The following is a 19,774-nucleotide window of genomic DNA, read 5'->3' on the forward strand; positions in this document are numbered from 1 at the left end:
CTCAGGTTACGATGACTGGGGGTTTTCTTGCCTCCATCTCGTAGAGTGTCCGTGTGACTGCATGTGCGTGTGTGTGTGTGCGTGCGTGCGTGTGTGTGTGTCTCCCTCAGTGCTGAGCTGTGTCCTTGTCCCTGCCTCCTGGCAGCAAGGAGCCACCCAGCAGCCAGTCTGTGATTGGGCAGGGGAGTGGGGTTCTTGACACAGTGCGGTGCTGACTGCTCCGGGACGTGTTTCAACAGATGGTCGAGGTTAGAGAGTGTCATCACATCGGAGAGAGGATTAGAGGAGAGAGGTTGTCTTCCAGGAGCTGTGTGGTCCCCCTTACTCCTCAATCCAAAATCCCGGCACCAAGACACAAACCCCTCTATGAGCGAGGGGAGACCCGGTGAAGAAACGCAAGAAGAAAACTCAGAGAGGAATCCTAGCCTTGCCTCTCACTCGGCCAGCACTCTGCTCTCCTGCCTTTCAGGTACTTCACAACTTTCTCACTTTTTGTCTATTTCCTGCTATTTAACAGTGCTTTTTGCAGCGTCTGTGCCTGTTGCTGTACATTTCTAAGTAGCATATTCAAGGGTGAGACTCTACAAGTGCAGTGAATCTGTGTTCCCTGTACAGCAACTCTGTGTGTACTCGACTTCATAGTTTTCCCCCTGAATGACAGGAATTCCCTCCGTCGCAAATTCCTCCGTCTCAAGGGATTAGAAGGCAGCACATTCCATTAATGTCATTTCCCCCCCAATCCATAAGCACCCATCTGTTAATTTCTAGTTTTCTGAATGCAGGGTTTTTGGAAGAGAAGGGACTGTAGATTTGGAAAATCTTGCTGTCACTTAAATGCTGCGTGCATCCTATGAGTTTAAATGTTTATTTTATTCTGTTTGTGTATCCTTTTTTTTTTCTAAAATCTTCAGTGGAGATGAATTATTTCCTTATTAATTCTGTCAGTTCTGATAATAGGACATTAAAGCCCAATTTTCTACATTCCCCAAACTCAGTGTGGCATTTAACATTCCCTCACTTCAGCTCAGATAAGTTTTTTCATAAATCTTCTTCAGAGTGCAATTCTGGCAGAACGTGTCAGTTTACGCTAAATGGATGAGCTGCTGAAGAGCGTTTTCCGGACAAACTGTCAGAGCTGAGCAGAAAGGCAGAGACTCAGAATGTACACCTCACTTCAGCTATTTAACTCAAGTCAAGTGAGAAAGGAAACTTGCCGGCGGAGTGGGAATATGATGTATAGTATTTATACCTAGCTCCAGGCACTGTGTGTATGTGTGTGTGTGCATGCGTGTGTGCGTGCATGCGTGTGTGTGTGTGTATGCATGCATGCATGTATATGTGTGTGTATGAGGTGTTTGCAAATGGAGATTGTGCAGCTGTGTGGACAGCAGCCGACCCTGAGAGGAGAGGAGGTTGTATGGGTGAAAGCTGCTGTTGTGTGAATTTGTGTTTACCTTGGTAAACCAGCCGTAGCTACACTTCCTGCTTGTTACTTACTTAAAGTATTTAACACAACCACCAATAGGTTGTAATGACTGCTGCTTTAAGGCCAGTGAAGTCGTTAATACACAATTTGGGTGTTATGAGCAGATCAATTGGGGTAACAGTTGGCAAAGTTGAAGGTCTTAATATGTTTTCTGCATTAACAAAAAAAAAAATACATTTACACATAACATTGCATCTGAATACTCTGAAAAAAGCGCAATGCGGTTTTTAATCCTCTTAAAATAGAACTCTTAAATTTTTTGCTGCCATTAAGCATTCAATTCCCTTTATTTTAATAATACTGTTCCTCAACGGCCAAATGATGCTGTGGTTCCTGTTCAAAGCCGATATGTCCATATGTGCTGACTGAGAAATCCAGAGAAATATGAAGAAGGCTTACTTCAAACTTTCAGTATTGACGAGAGTGATCCATAAATCTTCCCTTCACTTCAGTTTCACCCAGCAGTGTTTAGATTCAATCTCTGATTACCCTCCTCAAAGCAGAGCAAAGCAGCTTTGGGGCGTTTTAAAAGGCAGCGCTGACTGCCAGCTCAGAAGAGAAGGGAGATCCTTTAAACAGTTTAGTTTCCCTGCGCTACAAACAAGAGCATGAGCAGCTGCTGCAAATAATTAGGTTCTGGGGGGTAGCTGCTTGCCAAGACAAACGTTGTTCCAGTAGCAGCTCTGCCATCATTCGAATCTACTCTGGTGTGTGTGTGTGTGTGTGTGTGTGTGTGTGTGTGTGTGTGTGTGTGTGTGTGTGTGTGTGTGTGTGTGTGTGTGTGTGTGTGTGTGTGTGTGTGTGTGTGTGTGTGTGTGTGTGTGTGTGTGTGTGTGTGTGTGTGTGTGTGTGTGTGTGTGTGTGTGTGTGTGCGTGTGTGCGTGTGCGTGCAAAGTCATTCATTCTTGTGTTATGTATGGTGAGTGACTAAATGTAAGGGAATAGGTAGCAGTAGTATCTGTGGTTTTTATTATTTATACAAAGCTGACCAAACGTGTGTGCGTGTCTCCTTTAAATGCCGTCCACGGTGAATCAGAGACTTCCCAGACATCTCTCGTTGCGCTAAATACATGCCGACCGATGAAAAGAGTCAAGGCTATTCGCGGCACACTATGGAAGGAAGTGAAAAGGGCATTAAATATTTTCATTACACCTCTTGTTGAATACTCTATTCTGGTTGGTTAATTGAAGCATTCTTCGGTCTGGTATGGCTGGTATGAATAATAGACCATTACACTTCTGATCATAGACACCGGGGATCATTTTTCTTTTTTTCAGATGATTGATCTTTTACTGTGTAGCTGTATAATAAGCAGATAATAGATAATGGAGCGAGCGGGTCATTATTGCGTGTTGAACCCCAATAGGGTGATGCAGAAGCCTGAGAGATTTGTTCTTAAATTTACTATATGTGAGCAGTGAAAACAGTCTCCAGAAAGTTTTTTACCTTCTCTATTCTTCTCTAAGTCAAAAACCTCCCCCCTCTTCACTCACACCACACCATCATTTAATCTCAGCCAAGTCAGAGTGCCATTACTCTGTATTTTACTTTCTCAGCTTGACCCTAGAATGACAGAATGACAGATGATTTTCCGTTCTCCTTTAAGAATAGGAAGGCACTCATGGCCAATGAAAACGTTTGAGAAAATACAGAGAAAAATGCCTTATCCAATATTTGTTTTGATCAAATTGCACAGAAAAAGATGCTATATAACTATAGTTTGTGTGTGTTCTCTTGTGTGCGAGCATGTTAAGAAAATATTTCCTAAACCACCCTCTCCTCCGGCACTTGTTTATCTCTTCAGCTTAATGATAGTGTTCCTCATACTAGCCTGATTGCATAGTAGCGCTGGAGTAGATTGCACAGTCCTATCACTGCAAATGACCAGTATTTGAACAGTGAGCGTTTGGCATGCATTTATTTATGTGGGATCTAGAAAGGCTATCTTTAGATGAGTCAGCCACTTTCTCAGTTCCTTTGTCCTTTCCTGATCAAACATTTCCATGGAGTTTCCCTGCACGTACATACAGCCCTCACATGAGACGCGTCCTTGAATTTTGAGAACATAACTCCTGGGAAATATGCCATACATATGTGTGCCCACACAGACACACTGCATTGATCTATTTTTGGGGGTATTTGGGAGCTCACAATAGCACCCCCAAGTGTTTGTTCAGCCTTTCATTTGAGCGGTAAAGGTCAGGGCATGCAAACATCACATTCAACTCATCATTGGTAGGAATGCCTGATCCTCCAACCTTCAATCTAGTACTTGCACACGCTAAAGAGAGCAGCAAACCAGACCCACACTTGATGCTTTCCTTTTTTCTTGTGTCTGGAATGATTCTCCTTGTCTTTGTCTTGAGCATCTGCCTTGATGACTAGTTGGAAAGAGATGTGTTTTGTGAAGAAAAGGTATTTCGCAAAGTTCTCAGTAGACATGCAGGAATGACCCCTGACCTTGTCATTTTAGCCTGAGAATGAACAGAGCGAGAGAAGATGTGAGATTGCTGCTAGACTTTATTCATTAACGTGCACTTTCAGCCGGGGAGTGAGAGGAAGAGGACTGAAATGCTTTTTCTGTGATGTCCAGAGCAGCTTTTGTTCAAATGTCACTGCACGGGGCTTAACAGGGGGAAAGAGAAAGCTGGGTCAAGAGAGAGACACAGAGGGGGAAGTGGAGGAGGGATAAAGCAGAAGAGGCTGAGATAAGAGAAAATGGAGGTGTGAACATGTGATGAAGAGGGGAAGAAAGTGGAGGTTTGAAGTGGACGGAGAGTGTCGCTGATCCTCAGAGGCCGGATTTTGCGCACACGTTCTTGCTCGTCACCCACACGTGCGCGCATTTGAAACACATGGACACAAACATAATCTTCTTGTGACACAGGCATGTACAAAAGAGAAACATAGAAAAACGTGTACACACACACACATACACTATCCACAAGCTTACCCCCTCTGTCCTCAACCCCCCAGAGGGCTGCACTGTCCCTGCTTTGTCATCTCTCTTGTCCAATAATCCCCTCCCCAGGGAGAAGCAATCTGTTTTAGATTTGAAAGAGAAAGGGCCCTGCCTGTATCACGTACAATTAAGCAGCCGTCAGAATGCGTCGGCGTAAGTTTGGAGGGAGAAGTGCTGCCACTGGGGGGTTGTCCCTTTCATCCACTGCTTTTCCAGAATGGAGATAATGGGTTGGGAGGGTTGGAGGGATGGGAATGGATTGGATGGGGGGAAGGAATGAATACATTTCCTCACCCCTCCATCCCGCTCCACAGCTCAACTAATAGAAGCCAGCATGCGTTTGTTTCAGCTCTTCTGCTCCCTTTCTTCCCTTCTCCCCTGGAGCGGGCAAACACATTCAGCCTCTGCCAGCACTCCCCTCCTCTGCCCGTGTGCGTCTGTGTGTGTGTGTGTGTGTGTGCATGCATAAAACCCTCATATGTAGGGACTTGGCCATGTGCTACTACTGTTAGCCTCTGGACCTGTTTGCCCTTACTTGGAACAGCCCACCATGTGGATGCAGAAACAGTTGTAGTATTAAAGGTTGAGCAACTTTGTTTATACTGACAAGGTTCAGCATTGCATGACACACATTATCTTTCCCTTTTTTTCCCTTAAAATTGCCCGCGGCAAGTTCAGCTGAGTTTGGCTGGTGTCTCCTGAACATGTTGGGGATGATGCATTGACTGCATTCCTTTAACTTTGGCTCAAATGTAAAGGAGTGGAAGCATTTGGACGGGTAAGAATCCTGTTTGTGCCTTGTGAGCAAAATAGTCTTCCAGTAGATATTGAATTTTAGATATTCAAGAATGCAAAATCTGGAATTTTTGCCAGGCAGGATAAAGTTTAATCAAATTACAAATGACGTTATTGTATGCTTTGGAAAGCCACACACTGAGCCAGAGGCAATGGAAAGGAGAGCTCCCCTGTGTACAAATTACAGGTTACGTGATTGTCTGTGTTCAAGTCTGACTGATTCTTACTCTAGCTGTTTCAGTGAATGACTAGTGCGCACACACACACACACACACACACACACACACACACACACACACACACACACAATATATGATATCTAAATACACATGCGCATATATGCCCACGGGCCTGGACAGAGGGGAGTGTTGAGCAGGTGCAATGGGACAAATGCGTTTTTATGAGCGGTATCATGTTGGTGTGTCACAGCCACAGAGACGTTTGTTTATGGCATCCAGGGTCACGCAGGCTGGTTCTCATGGTCTATGTTTGTCTACAGTTCCCAGAGAATATGCCTACACATGTTCCACATTTTAGGGGTGTTAAGTTTCATGTGCCAGAAGGAGCGTTACACTTAACCAGGGTTTGCTGACTGAGCTGCTGTCACCTCGCCCCGAGGAATGTCCTTTTTTTTCTCTTTCCATTGATTGCCACTCATAATGGATTTGGTGTGTACGTGCATATTTAGGGAGACAGATATTTGTTCATATTTCATTCAAATACATCAGCGTTAGCTCTAATGTTCAGCAGATAGCACTGTTTCTGTGATATTAAGCATATTTCAGCTCAGTATTATTAATCATCTCTTGTTAACTTGTAACTAACTTAACTTTCTCTAAGCAGGTAGATGGAAACAATGAATTTATAATTAGTATACTATGTTTTTTCATCTTCATAGATGAAACGGCTGCTTTCTTGAATTTGTGTGTATTTCAGGTGCATACAGTCGTCCGATTATCTTCTTGAAATTATGTCATAAATGGGATGTTCCTATTCTTTTTTTTTTTTTTTTCCATAACCCTATTTTTGTCACTAAACACAGCTCTGTCTGTATTGACATTGACAAACTTCTCTTCAGAGATGGGAAAAAGTATATCTCAATTAGCTATGTAGAAACATTTATCTACCTTATACTAGCCCAATCAAGTCAACACCTTTTTTTCAGTGAATGGTGCATCAGCAGCCTGGCATCACCAGACTAAATGCAAATGCGCACATTTTATCAGCACTGCCTTGTTTTGACACTGGAATCTATGTTTTGTCTACCTGGTAACAACCACGGTTACGTTCATGCTTCTTTCTTGCATGACGCTCCTATGCCAGTCATCTTAAACCCGCCCCACATGAGATAAATGGTTGTGGTTGGTCCACACAGGGCCAGGTCGGGTGGAAATCTGTCTGCAAGGGTGGAGGCCAGAGGTATCTGCCAGAGCAAATGAACACGAGTTCAGCTGATACGTCTGGTTTCCAGACTCGTTCGTCAGTCACTCAGCAGCAGTCCGAAAAGATCTTTATTTCTTTAAACTGGTCCTGCACCAAAGCCCATATCTTCCTGATGACGTGTTACTATTTCAGTTACTAGTGGTGTTCAAACTCAACAACAAAGGTCTTATTTAACATGTCAATTTCAACAATATACAAGGAAGAGAATTCAAGTCAGTCTTCTCAATTCAGTAGTCAGTGAACATCACAGGGCTGTTGAACTTGGTAAACTGCCGAGCTTGAACAGAAAAAAAATCCTTCTCTCTCTCTCTCTCTTTATATCTCTGTGCCACCATGCTGCTGATTTCATGGAAAAGAAGTCAATCTCTTTATTCTTGACAATTACCTCAGTGGAAACCCATTGAAGCAATTTGCTATAGCTCTCTTTTGTGGTTTAAGGAATAATTTATTTGGGGTATATTTTGACGAGTCAAAGAGACAAGAAAGCCACCCGTGAGCGAGCAATACGTCCTGCCCTCTCTCGCTCCGACTTTCTCTGGAGCTCTCGCAGCCTGATGGAGTGTTTCTGATGGGAGTGTGGGTTTTGACAAGAAAGTGGCTGGAGGAATATAAATGCGCCGTATTTTATTCATCTGAGGTCGCCTATCGCTAATGGTTTCCATTCATGGCTTAGAATAGATTTAACAAGAAAGTGCTTGCTCGAGACTTGTATCATATAACTGTGGCTGCTGATCCCCTGATTGTGATTCCATGTTTTCATATCGCACTATAAATCAGAGCGGTGTCGCGTTCGTTCACTCGCGCCCCCCTACCCCTCTTTTCTCACCCCTTTCCTCACCCTTTTGAATGGTAAGTCTGCTTTTCCACTTGTAAAATTGAACCTCACTTGAAAAGCAAGCCTCTAGAAAAATAGTACGTCTTTGGAAAAAGTATAGAAAAACATTAGGAATCATTTTCGATGTACAGTTTATTATATTGATATATATAGATATATATATTTATGCAGTTCTGTTGCCCATTCATTTTGAACAGTGAAGGCAAAAACTGGCCTCTCAGAGTTTCCTAAATTTACATCAGAGCACTGGACATAATGATAATGAGTGTAAGTGAGTGATACCAGTCACACCAAGGCCCCTTTCTCAGTGTTACCAGCAAGAGGCTTTTGCTTAGATATACAGACCTCAGTACAGGGTGTCCATAGTTAAGGATGTGAACACTTAAATACGCACCACCTTTAGGACAGGAACACAGATGCACACACACATATATAAATAAATACAGGCAGCTTTCCCCATTTCTGAAATGACCTTGTGTGTTTTTTAATCATTTCCCTCTTAGCGTTCTCAAAACCCCCTCATGATTTCCAACAGACCACCTGGTGGCCGGCAAGCCGTTCCCACTTTGAAGTCTTTTGGACCAGGATTCATTTAATTATACATTAAGATGCATCCATAATATTGATGGGGTGGCCTGGCAGCCTTGGCACTACAAAGGGTCTCTTACCAGGTCTGAGAGAAACATGAGGGGTTTAACTAATAGCTGTGAATGCACTCACTCCAGGTTCACATTTCACTGAATTGAGGCCATTCTTCTTCATTAAAGTGGCCTGCGTTGTACTCCAAACACGCCGCATACCAGTGGACGGGAATCATTTCTAGTTATAACATCTGAAGTTTTCAACAAAGATTCTCAATGAGCCTGTCAAGGTTAAGAGTTGTGAAGCCATAAACATGTTGGAACAAGGAGCCAGTGATCTCTCCTCACTGCCTTTCCCTTGGTTTTCTCACTGGAATTTTGTCAAAGATCCTACACCAATTTGGGCACTTTGGTCAAACAAATCAGTGGCGTTAAGAGTCTGAAAACACCAAGGTCTGAGCCTTTTCCCAGTGGATACCGACGGCCAAGTGAGTGCACCAGGACAGAGCTCTCCTTCAGTCGGCTCAGTGTGGCTGACGGGCAGCTCTTGGTGGGTACAATGTGCTGCCCTTGGCCTGCTGGGCACATCGAGCCCTGACACAGGCCCTCCTCAGTGTAAAAAGGCCCTCGTCAGTCCTCATGGCAACAGACCAGCCAAATTCCCTCGGATTACAGAAATATTTGGACAAACCTTAATCTAAGGCCTCGCAATAATTATATTTTCTCTTCTGAAATGCAGAGAGCGCAATCAGCCTGCACTGAAAAATGTCACTGGTCTGAAGCAAAAATTAAGAGATCAACATTCTTCTTCTCCTGCTTTATCTCTTCTGCTTTGTCTCTCAGATCAGTTTGCAACCAAACATTTCTCTATTCTGTTATTTTTCTATTCCACTTTCCACAGTTCTCTCATAGTGGACGTTTGAGTGGCGTTCCTGTATGCAGAAAGGCCTTTGCGGTCATTGCTGTCCACAGAGCCTATAGTTCCACAACAGCCTACAGAATTCAAACTATGCCATCCAACTTTAATTCCCCTCTCTTTGCCATTGTTCCTCTGTGATTTGGCTGCCTTACAGATGGACTCGGCAAATAGAGACGGAGCGTGAGAGGGAGAATGGACAGGAATAAGGGGGGATTTGAGGTGCTTTGAAATGGCCATTGTCCTTAATAGTTAGGCCCTTTTATGAATGACTGATTTACTTCAGTGGGGCAAGGCATCTGGTTTGGGTTTAAGTTGCATCTTGTTTTGGGAAGGTGGTTTTTGAACCCCTTCACCTCCAAAATCTCCACATTAACTCAAATCTGTGGGCAAACACATTATTTGACAAATACGCTGCTTTAAGGAATACATGGATACATTTCTGTCTATCAATAAGTGTGTTTCTTGCAGAAGACTTTCCTCATGTTTCTTCTCAGTGTGTCTGCTGTTCTTCAGTGACAGCTGATATATAGGGTGCCACTGCTGACTGAACAGATCCTATGCCAGATACAACCTGTTTGCAATTGCTAAAATGAATATGCAGGCCACAACCAGGCTTTTACAAGACTTTTGTTACCTTCATACCTCTATACCGAACCCCCCTCCACTCGTTTTTTCTTCCTTCAGAGTTTCCCCTCATAACCCCTGTGTGTGGGTAGCCTCAGGTTGCTGAGGTTAGGTTAAACAAGCCACCATCAAAGCCATATTACCACTCGGGTCAGAGGAGGGTCAGGGTGCAGCAGGGTGTGTGGTTTGAGGCCCTAACTTGAGGGCACAACTGCCAACCAGCCAAACAGTACTGCCCTGGATGGTTACACAAGCAGCAACTCTATTATGTTCAGCTTTACTCAGCGCACAAAGCACAGCTGTCTGTGCAGCCATACCAAATCACTGAGCAATGCTGCCAAAGGAGAGTAAGTGAAAGAGCCGTTTTCTGCAAGTAAAGTAGGGGAAAAAAACCTTACTGTCCATGAAAGTAAAGATTAGTAGGGTGTTGAGGTGTGCTAAAAGTCCCTGGTGTTGATGGCCATTAATCTGAAAATTGCACATCTTTTATGTGTCTTGCAGCTGTGTGTCTGCAAACTTCATTGTGGCCTTTTTGTTCCAGTCCTTTGAACCCCTGGGCATTTTACGTTCCTCCCATCCCTCCCCAATATTGCTCTCCCAGCTTAACCATGATGAGTACAGTAAAGGCTCAGTTAAAGGGTCATTAGTGCTAATCCTCCAAAACAATGAGGAAAGAGAAACAATGTGCTCCCTAGTCCTTTGACTCTGTCCAGGAATAAGGACCTCTTGTCTGTTCTACAGATAAATAGAAGAAGCCTGTTCTACTTATATCACACTACATTACATAAACAAATGACTCATTCAAAATTTAGGGTTTATAAAAATGACATGACATATTATTCTCACAGAGGGTTCTCAAGGGTTTTATGAAATTGGCAACATACATTTTACCTCAGATGTTGGAGGCAAGTAAGAAGCAGTAGCAATAACAGAGGAGATGCTCAGAAGCCAGCTATATAAGTACTTTCAGATTTGAGAAGATTTACTCTGTTTCTTTTATTTACAGTGTATGAGCTGTCTCTCTGAATACACCCAGCAATGTTTAGAGATGGATGTACTGGGTACCTTCCCTGCTGCCTCTCATCTCGAAGTGTACCTGAAGGAAGGAACTCTGGATAACACCTTTTTAAACACAAAACCTTTAGAAGTGACTGTGTTTGAACACACTGATCTAATTTGGTTAATCTTATGCAGTTAATCCTGATAACCAGCAAATATTAAAGTGGCATTTCAACTGTAAAATCTGGAAAATTAAAGTACTGTCCAACTTTCAGATCTAGAGTGGATGTAGTTTGGTATATACATATGAATGAGTATATCAAGTATTTTCAATTAATAGTGCTTTGTGCATTTAATTTGTTTTCTCTTGACTTGTAGCAAAGTCAGTTGTACAAAGTGCAACTCTTAAGGGCTGTCCACACCAAGAACGATAACTATAAGGATAACTACAAATATCTGTTTTTGGTGCTTATATCAGTATAAAGAAGAAATATATTCTAAATATCCTAAATTGTAAGACTGATTGCGAACAAAGTCACTTTTCTAATTTTCCTCCATGGGAACCGTAATATGTGCCATAGGTCTTAATACTGCCATCATTCTACATCTAAAGATCCACCATCACTAATCCCTACACACTCATCTTGTCACATAGCTGTTAATTTCCTGTAGCAGCTTATAGTTCCATATGTAATATATACATGAACCAGTCAAGTTACTGGGGATGCCACATAAATGAATCATTTTGGTGTTTCCTTTGATTAGGGGTGACTTTAAGATGGACAGCTGCCCAATGATCTAGAGGTACATTCGGAAGACAGAGCTGCTAGAAATCCTTCTTGTCATATGTGAACTTCAGATGATCTATGGAGGAAAGTGGATCAGGTGAAATTAAGTTAGGATAAGAGGTAGCCCAAAGGACCAGAGGAAGTCTTGTCTCATTCGAGGCAGCAGTAGTGTCGTTTTGCCTGCGTAACTTCGGCCCACAGCCCGTCGGTCGTTATGTGTGGCACTTTATTAGCCCTGCCATCTTGGCTGTTTTCAGACAGTGTAGCTATTGATACTGCTATAGCTAACCACATCAGCACCACAAGGTTTGTATCAAATACCACAATGAACCTTCTTGTCTGTATTCTCACTTCTTTAAGTCGCATGAAGAGGCTATTGCTGGGAACCATTGGCATGTAAAATTGAATTTGCGCTGGGTGCTAACATTACACTAGTTGGCTGACTGGTTTACAGTTGATTTCAGGTCTTCCACAGCTTGACAGAAATAGAGACTCAAGATTTGGGCTGCGTCTATTGTTTCTGGGAAGCGTTCCCATTTATGTAGGAGGACTTGGACCCTCACAGCAGGAGAATGTGTTTTTGTGGGAGACAGCCTTGTGTGTGAGTGTCTTATGAGTTTCTGCGTGTCACCATATGTTTTACAGTAGTTTGTGTTGTGTGTGTAATTCACTGTGAGGTTCTGTGCACTCTGCCACCCTGCGCTGGAGGGGTGTTTGTCCAAACGGCGCCAATGTTTGCAAAGGGCTGTCACGATGACTGGGCTGGCTGGCCCGAACACTGCTCGTCTGAAACGCAGGACAGGCCAAAGTGCTCTTAAAGTTCCGTTTGAAGCTCTGTTTATCACAGACAACATCTGACTAGAGCAAAAACAGATAACCAATGTAGTGCAAGCAAAAGAACATGAATCACCTATTGACTCATTTGATGTGTTGATAAGAGAAGATCATTTCTAGTGGGGGTATCATATTTAGGGCACATCAATGAGAGAAAGTGTTCGTGGGATGTAGGCTTTTTTTAGAAATGCATTTTGTATGCGTTTGTGAAAAGCCACTTATTAACGTAGTTTATTAATGACACTAATAATTTGCCCTTTAAAGAAATTTAAGACACTCATGCAGAGGACCTTCGGGAGTCAGACTCCTTAAGTTGTTATTTTAAATTTCTACTTTTAGCCAATTGATATTGTCCCTTTGTGGAAAATTGGGGTTGGGATGGAGCCACCAAGCGGGCTTTGACCAGGCTCAGGTGTCATAGACCTGTCATTAGTTTTCAGGCCATTAACTCAGAATAGCAAGCAGTATGGTGCCACACAGTGGGATTACTGTCCATAAGGCCCTCTTTCACAGGCAGTGATGGAGTACTTATTATAACAGCGTCATGGTTCATCTCACAGCCATAAGCCATTCGATCACATTTATTATTGTTACTGAAAGTTACCTGCTGTATTTAAATCTTCACATTTACGATTTATGCATCAATGTTTGGAATTTATTTAAACAAGTTTTATGTCTCTTTTAGTGGCATTATAATTGGCATAATATACTGTATATCTTCCTTTGAAAGTGGGAAGAGTTCAGGCTTAGCACTGGTATTCATTTTACACTGGTCCCTGGCATTTAGGCAACGGATATGCAGACTTTTTGTGACCAACCATGACATTGAAAGTGAGCAAGAGGCTGCAAAGTGCTATGATGACTCAGTGGTAATCTGTGATTGGCGACAGTGGCACTGGGGTTAATGTAGCGGAACCCTCTCTCCGCCTCCCGTGCCCCCTAACCCCCTCCCCCCTAGTGTGGTCCCATCCTCCCCACAGGCCCTCTGTCATGCTTGACTCACCAGGGGGTGACTTTTGAGTGACAGGTGGAAGGTGGGCCGCGATTGGCCGACACAGGAGAGTGGCTGTGGGTGTTTTGTGCAGACAGCCAATGGCACAGCCTCAGCATACTTAGCTGAACACCGGCTCTCCAGTAGAGATAGAGAGTTTCCTTGTGTGAGGGTTATCTGACACAGAAGGAGAGAGTGAAAAACACAAGACAAAGTACTTGGATAATATGAGAAAAAGGCCAAACAAAATCAGACTTATGGGATTCTCTGAGGTGAGATCTGCGTTTCTAGATTTTTGCGGCTCGTGGTGTTGTTTCAAATATCTGCACGGGTGGCTGCGATCTTTTCAGTTAAAGTCAGAAGAGTTGACGTTAAGGGATTTTGTTTACAGGGCAGAGTATTGATGGGGTTTTAGTCAGCACGAAACTTTTGTTGGAACTGTTGGGTGAGTTTTCCTTGGGGTTTCATCAAGAGGAAAAGCATGGAAAAATCTGTTTTTGGCTTCTCTGTTTATGGATAAACTGTTGTGTTTGAGTATAATTTGTGAGCAGATGCACACAATTTCTCTGAAGTAAATATGCTGAAATTTTCCTAGAGGAAATCTAGGCTTTTAACTGTCTCTCTGAGAATGTAATGCAATTCTCTGTTCTACTACTTTAAAATTGCCCATTTAATTTCTCTTTTTTTGTTCCTTCTTGTAATGTCGCCATGTGTTTTTCTCCTTGTGTTTCTTCATAGTCGACCACGGCTGCAAGAGCTGCACGGGTGTGAGTGAGTGGCCTGGCTGGACCTCTTCTCCCTCCCTTCATCTCTCCATTAATCCTCCCATCTATCCACCCCGTCTCTTGTCGTCTCGGGCACCATGCTGATGCAGTGGCTGGCTTGGTTGGCCCTGCTGTCTCTGGACGGGGCTCCAGGCAGCTGTGCCTTCACCACCACCCGGGCTCAGGGCCTCAGGGGTCGCATCCAGAGAGACCGCAGAAACATCCGGCCCAACATTATCCTCATCATGACTGACGACCAGGATGTTGAGTTGGGTACGATTGGCACACTTTCTGGTCTTCCTGTCTGGTCTTCTATTGGCTCTATTCACTTTTCATTTGGGTCCTCTTTTTGTTTCTTCCCTATTTTTTCTCTACGCTGTCTTGATTAGTTTCTTTGTCTTTGTGGGCATTTGCATCAGGATTCATGTGGTCTTTCTCCACACATGAAATATTAAGTAGAGGCCATAAGCCAGGGCAGAATGGCCATCTGGCCTATTAACTGCTGAATTATAATTATTTGCCACACAGATAATTCAGTAAGAAAAAATCAAGTGATTTAATTATACTGAACTGTGTTTATCCATATTCTTTGTTCACAAAAAGTGATTGCCATTTAAAGAAAATAAAAATGTTCATAGAATTAACAATGCATGAAACTAAATTAAGACCTCAGTGAGACTACATCACTATTAACCTCCAGATCTTCTCCTCCAGGTTCTCTACAGGTAATGAATAAAACCCGTAAGATCATGGAAGATGGAGGCACATCTTTCACCAACGCCTTTGTCTCCACACCCATGTGCTGCCCGTCAAGATCCTCCATGTTGACGGGCAAGTACGTCCACAACCACAACACCTACACCAACAATGAGAACTGCTCCTCCCCTTCCTGGCAGGCTCAGCACGAGCCTCGCTCATTCGCTGTCTACCTCAACAACACCGGCTACAGGACAGGTTGGTGAACAAAGACATTCACTCGCATACATGGGCACAAATAGACACAATAATCAGCATTAAGGGCCTGCTGTATGTACACCAAAGACCTCTAAGTGCACTACTGGTGACATTTCCCCAATATTTAACATGTGAAGTAGCATTTCTCATGTTCTGATGATGGGTACCATCTCACTTTTTGCCATTATACTTTCAATCACCACAAGCTCAAATGTCTTCTTGGGCCCTTTATATTCACTCGTATTAGTAGATGCAAATTTTTTTTAACAGTAAGCTAGGCTCCACAGCCCTGCCTGACTGTCTGCTGTGAGAAATGCAAACAAGGTGAGCGTGCCAGGTCACTGTCGTGTCTCATCAGACAGTGTCTGTGTGAATGATGGGCAGGCGTTGGACTGGGCAGCTCAGTGGGGTCCTGCGGGCTGCAGCACGGCCTGCGGTTTTAGAGCTGATGCGTTAGTCTGCAATTAGCCTTCTCTAGGACAGGCTGGCCCCCTGCCCAGCCTATCCGAGAATGCTGTGCAGTGAAGCCAGGGAAAAGGAGACAAGCAGAAAAGTTATGCGTCACATACACACACACTCGCACACAGATAAAGCCTCTCAGACACGCAGAATTGCAATTTTTACGGATACATGTAATAGCAAACAAAAAAAAAAACATGCATTTATGGCCTATGACAGATGCATATTAAACGAAACCTTCCTTTCTCTCTCCCTCTCTTCTGCAGGCTTCTTTGGCAAGTACCTCAATGAGTACAACGGCAGCTACATCCCACCTGGGTGGCGTGAATGGGTTGGATTGATAAAAAATTCCCGCTTTTATAATTACACTGTCTGTCGGAATGGTTACAAGGAGAAACACGGTGCAGACTATGCAAAGGTATGTGTTCCTATAATTTCTAAAAAAGGCACCATTAACTCAATCACTCATTTGTTTTCCCTTTATGACCTAATATAAAGACGCTGCCTGACAGATTGCAGGTTCCACTCCACTTATAAATACAGAGAGTGAAGCACTTTACTTATCACCGTTTTGTGATCTCGGCTGTCAGGAATTCTTATTTGAGAATTAAAGGGATAGACTTCAGGTGGAGTTGCCTCTTTCTGCAGCATCCCTTTATTATGACACACCTTTAAACACTGTAAAACTGAACCATATATATGCGAAGCCTGTGATAAACGCCACCCGGTATTTGTTTTTGTCTCTCTTTTTGTCTGTCTGCCCATTTCCTCTACTTTTTGTCTCACTGTGAAGTTTTGCAGAATGATTTTGTGCTTTACCACAATAAAAATGGAGGGGAAATTTCACTTTGCCACTGTCAGACTTTGGAGATAAACACTGTGGTTACAGTTTTTATAGCTCTGGATGGCATCGGTCATCAATCTTCCCCAAATGTTTTTGTAAGAGCTGTCAGTTTGTTTTCGCAGTTCCATGCCAACATCTTCCACATCTTCCCAGGTAGCGTAGTCCTGGGTACATGAGGAATCCACAAGGAGGGTTTATAGTTTTGGATGCATGTCAAGTTTCAAGATGGCCTGCCCAAAAGATGGGCAAACAAATGTTTGGACTGCTATTCATTTGCCAACTTGGACTGAGGTGTAAAGTTACCCACAAGCGGAGGCCAAGGTGTTTACATGACATGGCTTGGTCAGCAGATTGTGGTTTAAAAATCAAATTGACACAGTATTTGCTATTTACTGTCAAAAACCACAAACCTGCTACCACCAGGACACATAACTCCTCTTTAAATTCACACAGGGTGAGAAGGTCATGGAATTCCATACAGAGTGCAGTTGGCACACCCAAGTCACTGTGATTAGATGAGGCACTTGTGCCGTGATTTCATTCAATTAGGTCCCATTTGATTTTCCATCCGTAGGAGGATGAGTTCATTGAGTTAAAGGCCTTTGTCAAAGACCTTTTTCTTGAGATTAAGTTGGAGAATATGATCCATACTCTTTTTTTTTTTCCTTCAAATTCCATGACAGAAGACAACGGTCATAGAGACACAAAGCAGTCTGTGTTGCGATTAAAATGTGATATCTTGGCGTCATCAACGCCAACAGAAACTCTGATCAGAGATCAAGCAGGTTAGAATCAACCAACAACTCTTCGTTAACAAATCTTGTAAATTTAAAGCCACAGTGCCCTGCTGCATTGACCGTCAAACCATGTGTGTTGTTATAAAACATGTCTGAATCTCAATTTCAATGGGTGAAATTGTATGAATGAGTTTGTATTATGTGACTGCTACTTAGTACCAATCATCTCCAAAGGATTCTGGGAAAAGTGATACGCTTCACTTCCTTGAGCATCATAGAGCTGTTGGCCAGGCATTCCCCATGACACTGCTGCTTCCTTTTGACCTGCCAGAGCCCTTAGCACCAGCGGCTCAGATTTTGGAGAGAGCTGGCAACACGTAGAAAAAACAAGTATGGCAATGCTTCGCCATGTGCACGCAATCACCAGCCTCCATGGGCATGTGCAGGCGCCAGGCTATTAAAGCTGGCCTGGCTATAAAGCCTATTAATAGAGACAGGATGAATCAGCCAAACCCACTTCTGACATTTCAGGAAAATCACCCTTTACCCTTTCATTCTGAACCTGGCACTCCCTTCCTCATGCGGTACGCCAGACAACAACGGTGGCATGCCAAAACTGCAGGTAGAATGGTTAATCTGTTGGAAACTTGGCAAATGCTATTGTGATTTTAGCTCAGGGTGTGACCTACTGTATATTCAAGAAGACAGACTCTCACGCCTGGAATAAAGGTTGTGATTAAACGTCAGGCCTGTGGGTTGTATGATGTGACAATAACACATTTCCTGAATCTAAGCTCTTTACAGTTCGTTCACTTGTCCTCTCTTTGCCACTAAAATGTAAAAAACAGAGCACTCTGGGACTTTGTGTCTTCTCCATCTCCTGTATACAAGTCATCACTCACTCCAGCTCATTTCCCTAGTAATGCCTGAGGCTTATATCTGTTGAGGTTTTAATGTCTGATTTGTGTGTTACATTATCCCCGCAAGTGAATCAGTGACATGGAAAGAAAACACATGTTAATAGAAAGGGCATGGAAATGAAAAAAATAGAACTAAATAGGAGAGGAGGTGGGTAACGAAGACAGAGAACGGATAGCCCGGAGAGGAGCAGAGAGTGAGAGCTGTCATAACAACATACCATTTGAGAGCACCAGGCTCCTCTCACCGTCAAGTGGTGTCACATTCAATAGTGCAGGGATTCACTGATGAGGCAACAGCCCATATACTGTATACACATACACAGACTCAAGCACACACTCGCATTTACACACACACACACACACAGGCGAGCTGCCAGCTGTTGACTCGACAGATTGGTGGTGTAGTGTACTCAATGGCCTCAGTTCATATCCCCGCTGGCCCCTGTCCATTTATTTGAAAATGACTGGATGAGGGAAAGCAACATGTCATGGTGATTGGACTGCAAACGAGTTTTTATCAAAGCTTATGTTGTTTTGAATTTCTCCCCCAATTCCACCTTCTCTCTGAGCCTTCTCTACTGTACAGTGTTTTTACCCTGCAGCACCTAATAATTCCTATTTATTTGCTCTTCTCTAGGACTATTTCACAGACCTGATCACCAACGACAGCACCAACTTTTTCCGCATGTCCAAACGCATGTACCCTCACCGCCCCGTGATGATGGTCATCAGCCACGCTGCCCCTCACGGCCCAGAAGACTCGGCTCCCCAGTACGCTGAGCATTTCCCAAACGCTTCACAGCACATGTAAGTTACATTCAGACTCACGTTATCGCACACGCTCAAACGCTTTAGGGTTCCTGCGTGGGACTTTTAACCCAGTTAAATAATGAAAAGTGCATGCTGAGAGCCTGTATTTATAGATTATATACACAGACATTCAGGCAACTTTCATCTGCTGCTTTATGGATTTTTTTTTTCTCGTTAACATCCAATTTGGAATTTTTATGATTTGGTGTATGTACAGTAATGTTACAGCACTCATGCCCCTCACGCCCCTCAATCCCCGGTGATGACAGGTTGCTTAGAAGTCGCTCGGGCCGACTCGGCAAGCGTGAAATCAAAATGATTTATCATCCAAGAATAGCTGGGGCACATACCATGAAGAAGATCAGGGATGGCTTTTTTAAGGAGCACGATGCTTGTGCCAAGCCCACATTGGCCTCCCACAACTCTCATTACTGAGTTGAAGTGGCGTTGCGATACTCTGGGTCTTTCCATGGCATCTTGCCCTGCCATCTCTTGGTGGGCCCTCTAAAGGCTCCCAGGATGCACTTCTCCACTGGGTGGGTGGTGGGGAGCAGTGGTGTTTTAGAGGAATAGATATAAGGTTCAAGGTTGCCGTTTCTGCTCAATTTTCCTTTTTCTTTCTGCTCCCAGCACTTTCAGTGTTCCCCACTTCCTTCCTCTCACTTTCTATCCCACTTAACATTCCCCTCTGTCTGTTTTCTCTACCTCTTTATCTGTACATCTCTGTTTCTGTCTGCCTCTCTTTTTATCTCTCCCTCTGTCTCCCAGTGTCTTGTCTCATTTTCTCATCCCTTGCCAGTCTCCCCACCGCTCCCCTCCTGTGAAATTTGCAAAGGACTTCCTGATCCTGTCCATATCAATCAGTATTTTCTCCCCGCAGCTCTTGGGACGTAGAGGAATGCATTGTGTGCTTCGGAACACCCTTTGTGACATTATTAATTTATTTTTAGCTCAGGCCTCTGGGTGAAGTGGGTGGAACTGGGGCCCGGGGGTGACTAAAGGGGTTGCCCCAGTGATTGTGTGTAAGT

The 19,774-nt window shown here is 43.6% G+C and overlaps 1 protein-coding gene across 4 annotated transcripts in view; it reads left to right on the forward strand.

Moving 5' to 3' along the window:
* The first annotated feature begins 231 nt into the window (after window positions 1-231).
* sulf1 (sulfatase 1) overlaps window positions 232-19,774 on the forward strand; it is a 37,240-nt gene continuing 17,697 nt past the window's right edge. For all 4 annotated transcript variants that reach the window (XM_083936326.1, XM_083936323.1, XM_083936324.1 and 1 more), the window contains exons 1-5: window positions 232-469; window positions 13,997-14,295; window positions 14,737-14,976; window positions 15,702-15,853; window positions 18,574-18,743. In XM_083936326.1, coding sequence (XP_083792452.1) covers window positions 14,121-14,295; window positions 14,737-14,976; window positions 15,702-15,853; window positions 18,574-18,743 — 737 coding nt within the window. In that variant the 5' untranslated portion in view covers window positions 232-469; window positions 13,997-14,120. The remainder of the gene's footprint in view (window positions 470-13,996; window positions 14,296-14,736; window positions 14,977-15,701; window positions 15,854-18,573; window positions 18,744-19,774) is intronic.

The sequence above is a fragment of the Echiichthys vipera genome (genome assembly GCF_963691815.1).
Source record: "Echiichthys vipera genome assembly, chromosome: 21".
NCBI lineage: Eukaryota > Metazoa > Chordata > Actinopteri > Perciformes > Trachinidae > Echiichthys > Echiichthys vipera.